General features: G+C 43.3%; 1 protein-coding gene across 1 annotated transcript; it reads right to left on the bottom strand.

Moving 5' to 3' along the window:
- Positions 1–2,808: 2,808 nt before the first annotated feature.
- Positions 2,809–13,664, bottom strand: LOC137105898 (synaptopodin 2-like protein). The gene is made up of 5 exons (XM_067488637.1): positions 13,466–13,664; positions 10,652–10,803; positions 10,285–10,560; positions 9,695–10,083; positions 2,809–6,608 (listed from the first exon to the last, which is right to left on the bottom strand). Exons 1-5 carry the CDS (start codon positions 13,565–13,567, stop codon positions 3,862–3,864), a joined length of 3,666 nt encoding a protein of 1,221 aa, XP_067344738.1. The 5' UTR covers positions 13,568–13,664; the 3' UTR covers positions 2,809–3,861.
- Between the last annotated feature and the right edge of the window lie 620 nt (positions 13,665–14,284).

Here is a 14,284-nt window from a genome sequence, read left to right as displayed (position 1 = left end):
GGTGTGGTGTTTTTAATTAAGAACTTGATTGTAGTGAATTCTTCCAGCTTGTAAACCCCAGAATTCCTTGTCCCCCATCCTCCAGAAGCAGATGAGACACCTCTGATGAGCACGGCAGACAACACAATAGCAGTTACAGTCACTCACGTTGGGTGTTAATGCTTTTGTTGTTTTTGTACATTCTCCTGTCTTGATCAAACCTCTGGGTATGATTAGTAGCTTTATGCTTACTTTGTGTCTGGCAGCAATTTGACCTGCATCAAAGCGTCAGTCGTTTTTTTTTTTTCTTGTTTTGTTACTTTTGTTTTTTGTAGACTTTTGAATGTATGAATATTGAATGTATTATTATTAATGACAGTATAATGTATATGTAATATGTAATATGCATATTCCTATCATTTTTCTTATGATTAGACCTTTTCTGCATCTCATCACTGCCCCTCTTCAATCCTCCAACCCTGAAGCAAATTTCACAAGCAAACACACACTGTACCTAAGTCACGTCTTGTCTTTTTGTCTTATCTCACACTACCTGTTATGTTTTGTACTGTGTTAACTGAACTGTTTTTTGTTATGAATTCTGTGTCAAACCCACTTAAAACCCACTGTACACTCAAAAGACTGAAATAATTAGTGACTTATTTGGTGAAAGTTTTAGATAATATAGCAGCTAAAGGAGGAGAAAGAGTTGACCCCGACCAAAAGAATACTATAGTAACATTTGCCAGATGGCTAGAGACTGAGTCCACATTACTAATACTACAGTTAGTAATTTGGACTAAGTCTCTAGCCATTTGGCAAATGTGATAAATTTTTTAGTATTTGGCCACTGTACAACACCACAGGGAATGTGAAGATCTGAGTAAAGTCAAGACTTTCAGCTTTAATTCAAGAGGGCTGACTAAAGTGTTACAATAGTTATTAAGGAATTACAGCCATTTAATGCATACAGCCCCCCCAAAAAATGGCTACTAAGTAGTTGAATGGCCAGATGTTGCCAGATTCTTTGTTACTTCATAACTATTCAAACAGATAAAAGTCCTGGAGGTAGTTCTGAGTGTTACACTTGCATTTGGTAGCTGTGTACTAAAACTCAGGACATCAGGTTCAAGGAGGTGATGTACTGAGGCTAAATGCCAAGTCCTTCCATTAACAAAATAAATGTTGTCTTAGGTTGGTTTATGTTAATTTGTTTATTGAACAAGTTAGATAGTTGTGTAAACCTAAGAAAGAAATCTAAGTCAAGCGGACTTAGATTTCAACCCAGCTACACACAAAATGGTCTCAGTCCATTTGAAGAGTTTCTTCTTTAAACTGAGAGAATGAATGAAGTTTAAAACCATCATGAGTTGTTATTAGTGACTAGTGAATTTTAATTTTGCAAAGATACGGACTGAATTTAACATCCAGCTTCATTGTGGTTCACATGTATTTAATTTTTATTGTGAATATAAGAAACCATGACTAATTTAACATGTATAAATATGATAGTTTTTTACAGCAATCCAATAATTTTCTGGATCTTTTGCATGTAAACCACAACCACACAATGACACCGGATAAACAGTTTTAGCTTTCTTTTGAATCATACTGGAATGGAAATTCTGAAATTCGACAGGTCAAGCAGCCTCGACACATTATCAACTCTCACAGAGTAGGTTTATTAGTAGTACACACACACACACACACACACACACACACACACACATACACACACACACACAAAGATAAGTTATTGATGAATTAGGAAACAAAAAATATTAACCCTATAATGATCAATCCACACGAGACTGAATGACTAGGATCTGGCCTGCCCCTAAAGCCCCAAATTCTTAACTGTGTTGACCCAGAAATGTGGTGTAAAGACAGATCCTCTTTGAGAGAGGACAGGATGTACGAGGTGGCACTTCCCCTCTAATGTCAATCACTTTGTAAAAAAGCCATCAGAGTTAGGAGTTTAGCACCAGGCCAAATAGCTGGAGATTAACTGCTCCAAAAATAGGTCAAATAGGCTGAATGGCACTGAGCAAAACTGAACTAAACAGCGAAGCGAATGGAGACCCAAAGAGGAAAGACTGTAGAAGTAATTTGGTGATATGGCCAAGAGTTGACAGAGCCACTTCAGTCACTACTATAAGAGCAAAAAGGGACTAAAGTTAGCAGCTAAAGTTAGTCCTGTCTGTCACCTGATCCCCGTCAAGGTTCATAGGTTAGATCCCTTTCTGTGGCCATGGTTGGGTTTCACCGCTCCAAGGCCATCAGGTGGCTCTGTCAACTACACATGGAAATGTCAACTACAGTGACCAGATATTAAAGTTATAGTAAGAATTAACAAAAGGAGGCCCGGTCTTAAATTGAACCTCTCTATTGGAATGGATTCCCATAAATCTAACATTATTACAGCGAGGGTAAAGAAAATTTAATTAATAAAAACACCATGTGTTTTCTTGATAATTGTGGTTCACATTAAATTTTGCTGATTCTTTACTGATATAGAGTCTAGGATGAGACAAAGGATGTGACCATAAACTCTAGTGGTGCACCATGCCAGGATGACAAATCCTACAGTGCCTCCATGTGGTGAAATGTTAAATAACATTTTCCTGGCAATTAAATGGCTCCTTTGGTGGACCATACATTTTATTTCAAGGCTGTCTAAATCTTGAGAGAAGAATTATGCCCCCAGATTAGTCAGGAAATGCCTGAAAAAAAGGCAAAAAAGTTCAAACTAGTGGAGGATAGAATACTGGGTCCCAGTTTGAGAGCAGGTGGTCATATGGATGTCACAGGAAGAAACAGGGTGACAGCTGAGGCAAGTCATGTTTATTTTTATTCAGCCCCACATCTGTGTGGAAAAGAGCTAGCACACAGCTAAACAGACATGCTATGTCTCTCTTTTTTATATCAACTGATCAGAAATCAAGTCTATGGTAACAGACGTCCCTTCTTTGTGACAGCTGTGCTCCTCATCCTGTGAAAAACTACAGAAAACAAAACACACAGTGATGAAGTATTCAACTACAAAAAGACACTTCTCAAACACAAATGCCTAGATTACATAGACCAGACAGGAAAGCTTATACATATTTAAAAGCAAATCAACTTTTCTGATGCGGTAGTTGGATGGCAACAGTTACTGTAGGTAGCCTTGTCCCTTCAGTTTTTGCCACAGTGGAACGTGGCGTCCACGCCTTGGGTTTTTATGCTGGATGCACTTCCTTCCACAACCCTCCCATTTTTATCAGTGCTCTGGACCGGCACCAAGGTTACCCTTGGTGGCTGTGGGGGGGGGGGGGGGGGGGGGGATTTGATTTAGCTGCCTTCTGCATCCCACCCCGATGCTCTACCACAGGCTACGGCATACAGTAAGTCAAATCTCAGCCATTTATATCTCAACAGACATTATCAGCCCATCGATGCTTCCTGTGCTTTCCTTTTTATCTTGTATCCTTCCTCAACTGCCTCTCTTTCACAACTGGCTTGTTTTTTCACATTCTGAATTCTTCCATTTCATATGATTAAACTCAATTCTTCTCAATTCAGCTTTTCCCGTGCTTTTTTCTTCTGTCTTCTCAATCTGCTCTGTTAATTATCCTCAGGTATGCACACTACATCATCTTTGCAAAACACTGTGTTCCCTTTAAATATAACTAAAGGCAGAGGATAAATGATTCAGCGAGATTAAATCAAAGTGAGAAAATGTGCTACACATGTGGCCAATCCAAACAGATCTTGTGGTAAAAGATATTTCAAAACATCAAACTGCAGCTTAGAATAATAATACAAAACTAAAAACACATGAAAAATATGCTGCTCTATGTTCCCACAGAGCTCCGGTTTATTATGCCAGACCAGATCTGTTCAGTGCATAGTGGATCCAGGACGCCAGACACAAGGCTGTAGACCCAGGTTGGAAGTGCTGAACCGGGGCCTGGGGACTCTGGTAGGGTGACTGGTGCTGGACACCAGCCGAGAAGCAACAGCAGGCTCCAAGGGACTACGATCTGGGGCATTCTGAAACTGCCTGCTGGCCTGTGTGGTATAGGGGGACTGAGGGTGTAAGAAAGTAGAGGACTCGACTGGGTTTGCAGATGAGGAGAAGGTGGGGAGCTGAGGGAGCGGGGCAGTAGGGGCAGGAGGTGGTGGGGGAGACAAAGGAGAGGTGGCCCACTGAGACAGGTTAAGTTGGGTTTGAGGCTCAAAAGGTTGGTAGGGGCCATGGCTAACTCTTGGTGGAGGAGAGGTGGCATCAGAGTGCCACAGTGGTTCTCCAAGTGTTGTAGCTGATCGAGGGACAATAACTTTAAGTGCAGGGCCTGTAGACATTGGAGGTGGAGTAGAGAAACGCTTCACCTCATATACTCGTGCAGTCTTCTGAGGAACACCTTGCTGCTGATGGTAAGTGGGGGTGTCCTGGGGAATCTCACCCCCATAGTTGAATAAAGAGGCATTGAGCTGATATGGCTGGTGGCTTAAAATGTCAACATGCTTGATGCCTGCTTTCTTCCCTCTAGGCCCAGCTATCCCAGTTTTTGTCACCTCAGGCTTCTTTTGGGCCTTTGGAGGGCAGGAGGGTGAGACGAGGGGGTTGTAGTTAATGGGAGGTGGAGCACGGATGTTAGATGAGTACTTCCAGGTGGCAGGGAGGGAAGGTGTAGGTGAATCGTGCCTTGTCTGAGGTGGAGTGTGAGGTACTGCAGCAGCAGAGGGAGACCGCTCCACAATGTACTGATCCATCCTGTTTTGTCTTCGAGCAAACAGCTGACCTCCCTTGCCTGCCAGCTGTGGCATCTGAGGGGGCTGTGGTTTGGGTGCTATAGGGGGTGCCCTGGGTCCCCGCTGAGCCTGCATGAAGTTGCAGGCCTCTGCTCCCAGCCTCAGCCAGTCCTCCTCAGGCCCTGATTCATGCCCGGCCTCCCCACTTGGTCCAACTCCAGATTCAGCTGCTGGTGTTCTAACAAAGTGGTCATCCATGTTCTGGACCATCGACAGCAAGTCCGGATTTGGAGAAATATCTTTATTCTGGACGGAGCTAAACATGGGTTTCTTGTTGCTACGACGATGAGCATCATGCAGGATCCCAGTGCGAGCAGCGGGGACTGAGATGCGTTGCTCCCGAGTTGTAACTGAATCGGTGGCTGGAGCCTGGGGAGGTGATGCTGTTGCCACGGCATCACAAATTCCAGGGCTCCCTGCATTTGTCATGTTGGTGTAGGGCTGAATTGGTGGAGATGGAAAAGGATCAGCAGGACCAGGAGGACGAGGGATGGGCTGGGCATGGAAGGACACTTGGGTCAGATTAGGGGGGTGTTGTGCGGAGATGGGAGGAGCAGAAAGGCAACTGGAAGGTGGTGGATAAGAAGGAGTAGGAGGAGAGGTAAATGGCTGTGGAGCTGGAGGGGAGAAGGGCTGAACAGGTGATAGAAAGCCTGGGGATCCATGTGATGCAGAAGGAGAGAATGGAGTGGAGGGTGCAGCCTGCAGTGCAGGTTTAGAAGAAAATGTGTGTGAATTTGCAGGAGGCTGGGAGAGGGGTGCAGAAGACAGAGAGGAGGGAGGTGAGAGAGCCGAGGGGGGAGAGTTAATAGAAGGAGGAGTGTTGCTGTTGTTATTTCTTGGAGCTATGTACAGAGACGTGCTAGACAGTGCTCTCCTTGCATCTGGCACTGAGTGATGGTGTGTAGGTGCAATAGTCACCATAGAGACAGCCGCTGCTGGTTTGGTCACTGGCATGGTCACAACTGTGGATTTGGGTTGGGGAGGGCGAAACATGACAGAGGTTACTGTAGCACGAGGAGCAGAGGGGCCTGGGGTGAAGGGGCGCGCAGTACGGTTCAGAACACTTGGATTAGGACTGAAGTTAGTGGGTGGGTGATGGTCTGAGTCTGTCACTGGGTTAGGACTAACATTATGGTTAGAATCAGGATTAGGGTTGCCATGTTGCCCATTTTGACTCAAAAGGGCTGTTTGAGAAGGTTGACTCAGAACAACGCTGGCCCGACTAACAGCAACTGACCTCCCATTGGTCAGAGCCACAGCTGGAGGAGACATGTGTGCAGAGTGGTTACTGATTGGCTGCTTTGTTGTGCTGCTCTCCAGCCTTGAACACTGATAGGGTGAGCTCTCCAGCCCTGAGACCTCCAACCCCGGGCTTTGATTGACAGGGGTCACAGGTATTGGTGTCTGATAGCCTGAGATGTCCAGCCCTGGGCTCTGATTGGTTGTTGGTGTTGTTGGAGTAGTTGGTGTAGTTGAAGGGCAGGCACAGCTTTTCCGGTCCAGCAGGTCTAGATAACCAGTGTCCCACGTTGGGTCAAACGATGCTAGGAATCCGTCTTCATCGACTTCCGAGCCACTTAGGATGGAACTTCCTCCTTCCTCTTCTGTCTCCCCTCCTGTCTCCCCCTCTGTCTCCCCTCTTTTGTCTCCCTCAGCTTTGCCAAAGCAGGTTAGTGTGTACTTCTTAGCCCTTTGGCGGCGTTTTTTAAACATAAGCACCCCCTTTGAGTTGGGGTTGGGCGCATCCGTAAGCAAAGAGGCAATAGATCGGCATTTAGTGCGAGCTTCTTTCACCTGTTTCTCCACCAAACTTTCTCCACGCTGCAACTCTGCAAGACAAGAAGAAAAGAAAATAGAGCAAAATAAATCTGCTGCAAGAGAGTGGAAACAAAAGAGAACTGGTAATGAGATATTAAATGCACATGTGACAAAGCAAAGGCAACAAATGACAGAAACCAAACAGTGTGATACCCCTGACTGACTGCAACTAGTGGGTGATTTATACAGTGTTATCAGAGTGAGGAGCTTCAATGAGGATTAGCAGTGACAGACAAGAGTGTGTGTTGTGGATTTAGAACAAAAAAATTCCTCCTGCTTCACAGAGTTGACTCACACACACTCTGGGAAGGTTACATGGTTACATCAGCTCTTGCACAAATGCCTGTTTGGGCATGTGTGCATGTGTGTGTTTGTGTGTGTGTGTGTGTGTGTGTGTGTGTGTGTGTGTGTGTGTGTGTGTGTGTGTGTGTGTGTGTGTGTGTGTCTGCCCCCCAGCATGTGCACCTGTGTGTATTTCTGCTTAGTCCACGGCTATTTGTGTCTTTTGAGTATCTTGGCTCACATCACAACTATATCCTCACTACATAACTATAGTCTGATGCTGTCACTAGCCCACATAAGCAATATTCTTAACTCTGATGTAGACAAGCAACAAACACACACAATTCCCAAAATCAAATTTGATATTTCATTAGGAAACCTGTGCAGTTTAAAGAGCAAGTCTAAAGCCTAACATACAAAAATAATACATTGTAGTTCAGCGTGTATGTTAGCATGGTAAAATGCAGCACTAAACAAAAACAACAGCTGACGGTGCAGAGAGTAGAGGAAATATTAAGCGATTCATGCTGAGGTGAACATGAATATTTCATGCCAATGCTCCCAATAGGCTTTAAAGATGTTTTGAAACTATAAATGTGAATCATGGCGATAAGCGGTAAATTGTTGGATCACTCTGGCCCATTAGAAATCATTCTTTGGAAACCACGAGAGTCTGTTTCTAGCGTAGAGAGAGTATTTCACAGTATAGTTGGTGATGCTACAGAAAAAACAGAGGTTGGCCACATTTAGCAGGGTTCATCCTCTAAGGATCACAAATGTACAGTGTTTAAAAAAGGTTTTCTACAAATCCAATCAGGATATGTTGAGTTGAGTTGAGTTGAGTTTAAAACATTTGTTCGATTAAATTTTCCACAGCATGATGTCACTTCACTTGATAAAGTTCAACATACACCAGCTGTTTAATTTTCCTTTTTGCACAATACCACAACATGAGATGCACTCTCACGGTTACAATAACTTACTAACCTTTTCTTACATCTGGAAAACAACATTAAATGAGATACATGAGAAAAATATTATACCTCTTAATATGAAAAAATAAAAATAATGAAGGGTTCCAGGGTGTCTTACCTGTGTGCACAGTGTGTGGGACTGTGTGTCCACTTACATCTGAACCTGAACAAGATATGAGGTCCCTCATTGCACAAGTGTGAGTGTGTGTGTGCCCTTAACCTCCCTCAGACCCTCCCACACACACCCTCAAAGTGTCTAGTTCTGCTCTGCGTGGGGAAACACAGTTTCTGTCTTCCAGCTCTTTTCTCAAAGCACAGCCCATGTAAAGACCTTTGTCTCTGTCCAGCAACTCAAACCAACGCATGATGTCAACCCACTATTCCTGTCGGTCTGACAGGCATCAAACACCTGTCCAGTCTCTGCCTCATACACAAGGACGGGAACACCCCTCACCAGAGGATATTTAGACCGCAGGAACATTGAAATGTGTGTACGTGTAAATGTGTGTTTGTATGAGGTCATAAAGCCAATTATAGTTTATTGAGAAAAGCCTGGTCATGATTTTTTGACGATGTGCCGTTTCTCCGCTGCTGACACCTCACACCTAACACACATGGGCACACAACTATACAACAGTTGGGATAACAATCTTGTATCTAAAGTCAAAGACATTGTGTGAGTGTGTAACAGTAGAAAGGGCAGATCCCTGGACATGTAGTCAAGCCCCAACCTAGGTCAATCAGGCCTAGGCTGGGGACAGATCCCTCAGGACAGATCCCTCATTACTGCTAGATTAATGAAGTCACAAATCAGTCAGTGCATAGCTATTCAGTCTGAGCTGTGAACATTATTGACATCCCCTTGCCATGATAAGCTAAGCAACCAAATTTTCCATAACCTTTCTGTTGATCAATCCATTGTTTAGCCTATTAAATGTCGGAGAAAATTAAAAAAACAAATTCCACCAAGTCAAATTCCAAACAAATCCCATTTAAAATGATCCTCACTTAACACATCTTGGAACATTTGCCGATGACCAAACAATGAATTTGGGGGTCTTACTAACACATGGCATATTGTGCTCACACAACAAACACACACACTGTAAGTCAGTGTTATCAGTCAGAAGCTTTAATATCTATAAATACAGCCTGTGAGGCAAATGCTCAGAATACTGCCAGAAAAAAGAAGCTGCTGTTTCAGAGGGGCACAAGAGGGGAGTAGGGGGCAGTGGAATACCTCTGTAAGTGTCTGGTATATATCACCCCATCACCACCAGCCTGTGAATGTAATTCAATTCTCCAGTTAGGGCAAATAACCACTAGTGGGTGACACAGCAAAAGATTTAGACTATAAGTTACAGCAGATGGATTTGGACACGCTGGAAGAATTTATGGAATTTAGATTAAAAAGCAAAACACTGTGGAGTCAAGACTGAAATGGACTGAAACATTAACATTACTACCCTCGAGTTTGATAGAAAGAAAAGTATTTTAAATGCAAATGAACAATGTTACATTCAACATCAAAACTAAATTTAGCAACAATTGTTTGAAATGTTATGGACGGAAGTTATCTGGACATCCATACAGTACTAATGATGACTATAATTAGCATGGTTTAACAATAATTATAAAGTATTTTCAAAGTAATTGTAACTGTTGTGTCTTTTGTGTTTGGTTTTTGACGGTAAGGTCAAGCAAATTTTGGAAATAGTTTTCCATCATCTCTCGACTTAATCTGAAATTGAATTTTTATATGTGCATACTGGTGAGTGTGATTTTCTTTCTTGCTATTATTTACTTGTAAACCTGTAGTTTGAATGCAGATGTATACTCACTGGCCTGTCGTGCTTTGTCCATGTATGTGGTGGACAGCTCGTCACTGAGAGGGGTCTGCTGTGGTCCCACCATGGGCACTAGTTGTTTACTCGATCCTAGCAGCAGAGCCTCTTTCGCTCTTTCAGGAGACACCAGGGGTGCATAGGCCAGCCCGACACAGCCCCCCGCCTCCTGAAAGCCACTATCACCTTCTCCTTCTGCTTCCACCAAGCCCTGATCAGGTGTTGGGGTGAGTGTGTGAGGGGTGAGAGAGTGAGGGGTGTGTACTGAATTGGTCCAGTCTGACTGAAGAGGCTCATAGAGAAGTTCTCTGCGAGGAACGCCCACAGCACAATGGCCATTCCACAGCCCCTGCATGGAACTTCCTGCATCTGTGGCACTTTCATACCTTTATAGAAAAAGTAATACAGCTAAGGTCATAAGTCATATTTCACAAAAAATATTGAAAACATACGAACATCCTTTACTTCAGGAGAAGGGGGCAGTGCAGTGCAGTAAAGTCTTAATTACTTATTAGAAAGGTTGATAAAAGACCGTATGGAAAAATACACTGAGAACAGGAAATAGAACTCGGGTTTCTGTCCCTTACCCGCTCATCTCCGAGGTCTCCTCCTCTTCTTGGTTGTCGTAGTGTGCAGGTGAGCGTGCATGAGGAGGCGTGCGGCGTTGGCGGCGGTGTGTGTGTGACTGTGTGTCTGCGTCACTGTCTGTCTCTCCATAGTAAGCCTCGCTGTCAGGAGGGGAAGTGATGTCCCTGGGTGTCCCCATAGGGGAGAAAATGGAGGAACGGTGGGAGTGCAAGGGGGTTGTTGGGGGAGACATGATCCTTGTAGATGCACAAGATAAAGAGTGGGATCCAGAAGCCCTGGAATACAGATGAAGGGTTATGAAAATCCAAAACATGCAGTTCATATGAAGCAGGTCTAACAGTGATTTATTTGAGTTCACGTTCTGACCTTTTAACCCTTAGAGTGAGCGTTGTGCTCTGTGTATCTATGAGGCTCATGGCCTGAGCATGACTGAGCTCTGAACACAAATGGTCGCCAATGGCAACTAGTTCATCGTGCTCCTTTAGCCCAGCTCTGCAGGCTTTGCTGCGTTTGCGTACCTGCAGAGAGAGAAAAGGTTTATTAACACATCAAATTACATAGCTGAGTTAAAATCCCAGCAAAAATACTTTTTGACAGTATATGGTCTGTAGTTTTCCTGACCTTTCGCTGAAGCCTTAGACCAATGGCACTACAACTTTTTTTAACTCCTTAACAATTAAACACTGCTTATATAATTGGCTGCCCATAAAATTGTCACCTGTTGCACATCTATACAAGATGGAGAGGTTTTTCAAAAGGAAACATCTAATATTTCCCAAAAGATAATAAAGCTATAATAAATGGCTGCTTAAAGTAAAGGTAAATGGCCACTGTATGTATGTAGCACTTTTATTGAAAGCGCTTTACAATGTTGCTTCTCATTCACCCATTCACACAATGATGGTGGTGGCTACCATGCAAGGTGCTCACCTGACCAACGGGGAGCAACTAGAAGTGTCTCACCCAAGGCCACTTCGACACGTAGCCGGGATCAGGGATCGAACCACTGAACCTGTGGTCCTTGGTATTGCCTTACCAACTGAGCTACAGCTGCCGCATTAATTTTTTAAAAAAGTATTGTGTATTGTCTCTTGTAAATCTTTGCTCTTTTCTTCCATATCCACTCACTAATATGGATCAGTAGCAAGGACATTAAGCAACACTTAATCTTTTCTCCAACCCAACTAAACACATGTGAATAGTTTTCAAATAGATATATTAGCTCCCCACTTTCTATTAAAACATCTGATGCTCAGTACCTTCTCATATTATTTTCCCTGCACCAAATCCACCTATAACAATCTCTCTGGATTTTCCTTAATTAAAACCCTATTTAAGTGACCACTATTGTGTCTTGTAATTTATCCATGATAAATTCTACATTTTCCAAATATTCCCACCATGTGTAAATTAAGAGACCCCTAGTAGAGTTATCTACATCGCTAAATATTTCAAAGGGTTTTGTAGAGGAACAGATGAACAGTCTTCAGGAACAGGCAGCTCTCCTTTCTTGGCAGCTATCATCGTCCCTATGTCAGAATAACTCATGAAGTCATGCAGCTGTTTGTGGAGGTCGCTAAGAGATGAGGCCATAGGATCCTTCAGGATGAGTGTCTGTGGGGGTGGGTGATAGATGGGATAAATGGAAATGTGAGTGTTTGTGTCTATTAGCAGAAGATTAGGCCCTCTCATCTAACTTTATCACTACTGAAGGGAAAAATTTAGAGAATTTTCCTGCAGCTACTTGAACTCTTCAGAGGAAACAGTTTTTGCCTTTATCTGTAGCCCTTTAACCCAAAATCCAATTTCATCTTCAGGCACACTGTACACATGCAGATACACACACACACAAACACACACACACACAAACACACACAAAGCACAAGTGAGCACCTTGAAAGAGGGGGTCTTAACAGCTGCATCACCCGTCTGGACCAGAGGGAATGCCAGTTATTCACCATATGTTCCCCACATACCCAAAATAAAAAATCTACCACATTCCTAGACAGATGAAGTAAGGCAGGAGCCAACGTGATGTGAATACTAAAAAAATAAACTGTGAACTAATAATTAAATACTTGATAAAGCAGCACAGATATTGTGTGTGGTTCTGTGTGTTTGCCTTTCTGTATCCTTGCATGTGAGCTAGACACCTTTTTCCATGTTCAGCTTCCAGCTCCTCTTAAACGAGCTATTCTGATCCTCTAGTTTACACTCCATGGGGCTTATCTAAGGTATGTCTGACCTAACACACACACACACACACAAGCATCAGGTTATCTATATGCACCAACAAGCTGAAGCACACACTGATCAAACGGTCATAGAAGGTGACCTTATCTGTTTGAAAACCCCTGATAAAGAGAAGTGTTCTGTGCCAGAGACCCTCTGCCTGAATTTTGAATAAGAGGTTATGACGGCTTATGAGTGAGTGGCCATCTTTTTTATCATCAGTGTGAGCGAGGTCACATTCCTCCTTTCCAGAATAGCTTTTCTTATTAGAGAGAACATGCCGGTCTGTCAACAAATTGGATATAAACATAGGCACAAGGAGGACTTTAGAGACACAAAACCGAAAAGCAATTTGTGGGCTTAGAGTTGACTTATTGTGGCTGATAAATATGTGACAATAAATCTAAAACAAGTCCATCATCTTTTACCGTGTGGAGATTGTTTCTGGTTAAAAGTACTTAAGTAACTCTGAAAGCAGGCACTTTTCTGGTCACAATTGCTTAGAGACTTGAGTTTAATGTAAAAAATAAAAATAAAAAATCCTGATCCATATTTTGATTATCAGCACTTCTATATGATGCCCCTCAGACTGATCCCTGTCCAATTCAGCAATGCTTCCCAATGAAATGTGACTTTAAGAACTGACTTTTAAATCTGCTTAGAAAAGTCTGTGATGAAGAATTACACTAAAAATACAATTTTTTTTTACTAATTGTACACTTGGATGTAGTACCTCCAACTGCCCCAACATTTTTATAAGATCATATTCAGACTATAAACTTTCTAAGAAAACCTCATGTAAAAACCAAAGGACCAGCCATTGTGGCCTCAGACCTCAATGCACAGCTGCAGTCTCTATTAAACCCAGCTACTCATGTTACCAGCTTGACATTAAGTCTACCGCGCACACACGCGCACACACACACACAAACATAGGTTCCACTATACCTTTGCCACCTGTAGAGGCTTTTGTTGATCTGCTCCTCCCTGCAGTCTGAAGCCCCATGGGGCTCCTCCTGAGAGGGAGACCACAATCTCCACCGCTACCATCCCTGCTCACAGCTCACAGCCTGCTGTGTGTGTGAGGATGTTAAGTTGCTCTAACCTCGTCAGTCCCTCACACTCCCTGAGTGTCAATGAGTGAGGTTTCTGTCTCCTGTCTACTCTCCATGGCAATTCACTCCACCCATGAGGAGACAGGGGGTGGCTGGTTTTCATCTGGTCACACTGGAATGCTGTGTCGGAGGGTGGGCAATCAGAAGGGTGAGAAGGGGCAAAAGTGTATTTGTGTGTGTGTGTGTGTGTGTGTGTCTGTGTGTCTGTGTGTATATGTGTGTGTGCGTGTGTTCATCCTTTCTTGTATTCAACACTTGCCATGTCACTCTGAAGCACTCTGTACAGGAGGTGATGCTTGCTGATATACCATCCCAAAATAACCCTCAGGACCACTCCCTCTTCAACCCCCGGCTCAGCCTGCCTGGACAGCAGCCACAACTCAGGGATTTGTGTCCGTCTATCTAAAGCCCCCCAAACTTAGGAAAAAATATTTTAGGAACCTCAGTTTACTGTTTATACAGTTCAAGAGTTTCAGTGGCCAGTGGCCTGTCAGGAAATAGTATTTGTTTCCTTCCTTCACAGCTGTAGAGGAATAAGAATTTACCCAGACAGCATCGCACAATTAGTCCAGTAAATGAAAGGACAAGTTCTATGGTGACAAGCATTTCTCCAGTGTTTGGCACAATGGTGAATACTGGTTTTCCGTTTGCT

This window comes from Channa argus, chromosome 20 (assembly GCF_033026475.1).
Source record: "Channa argus isolate prfri chromosome 20, Channa argus male v1.0, whole genome shotgun sequence".
In the NCBI taxonomy this organism is placed as follows: Eukaryota; Metazoa; Chordata; class Actinopteri; order Anabantiformes; family Channidae; genus Channa; species Channa argus.
This window is presented reverse-complemented; position numbering and strand designations above follow the sequence as displayed.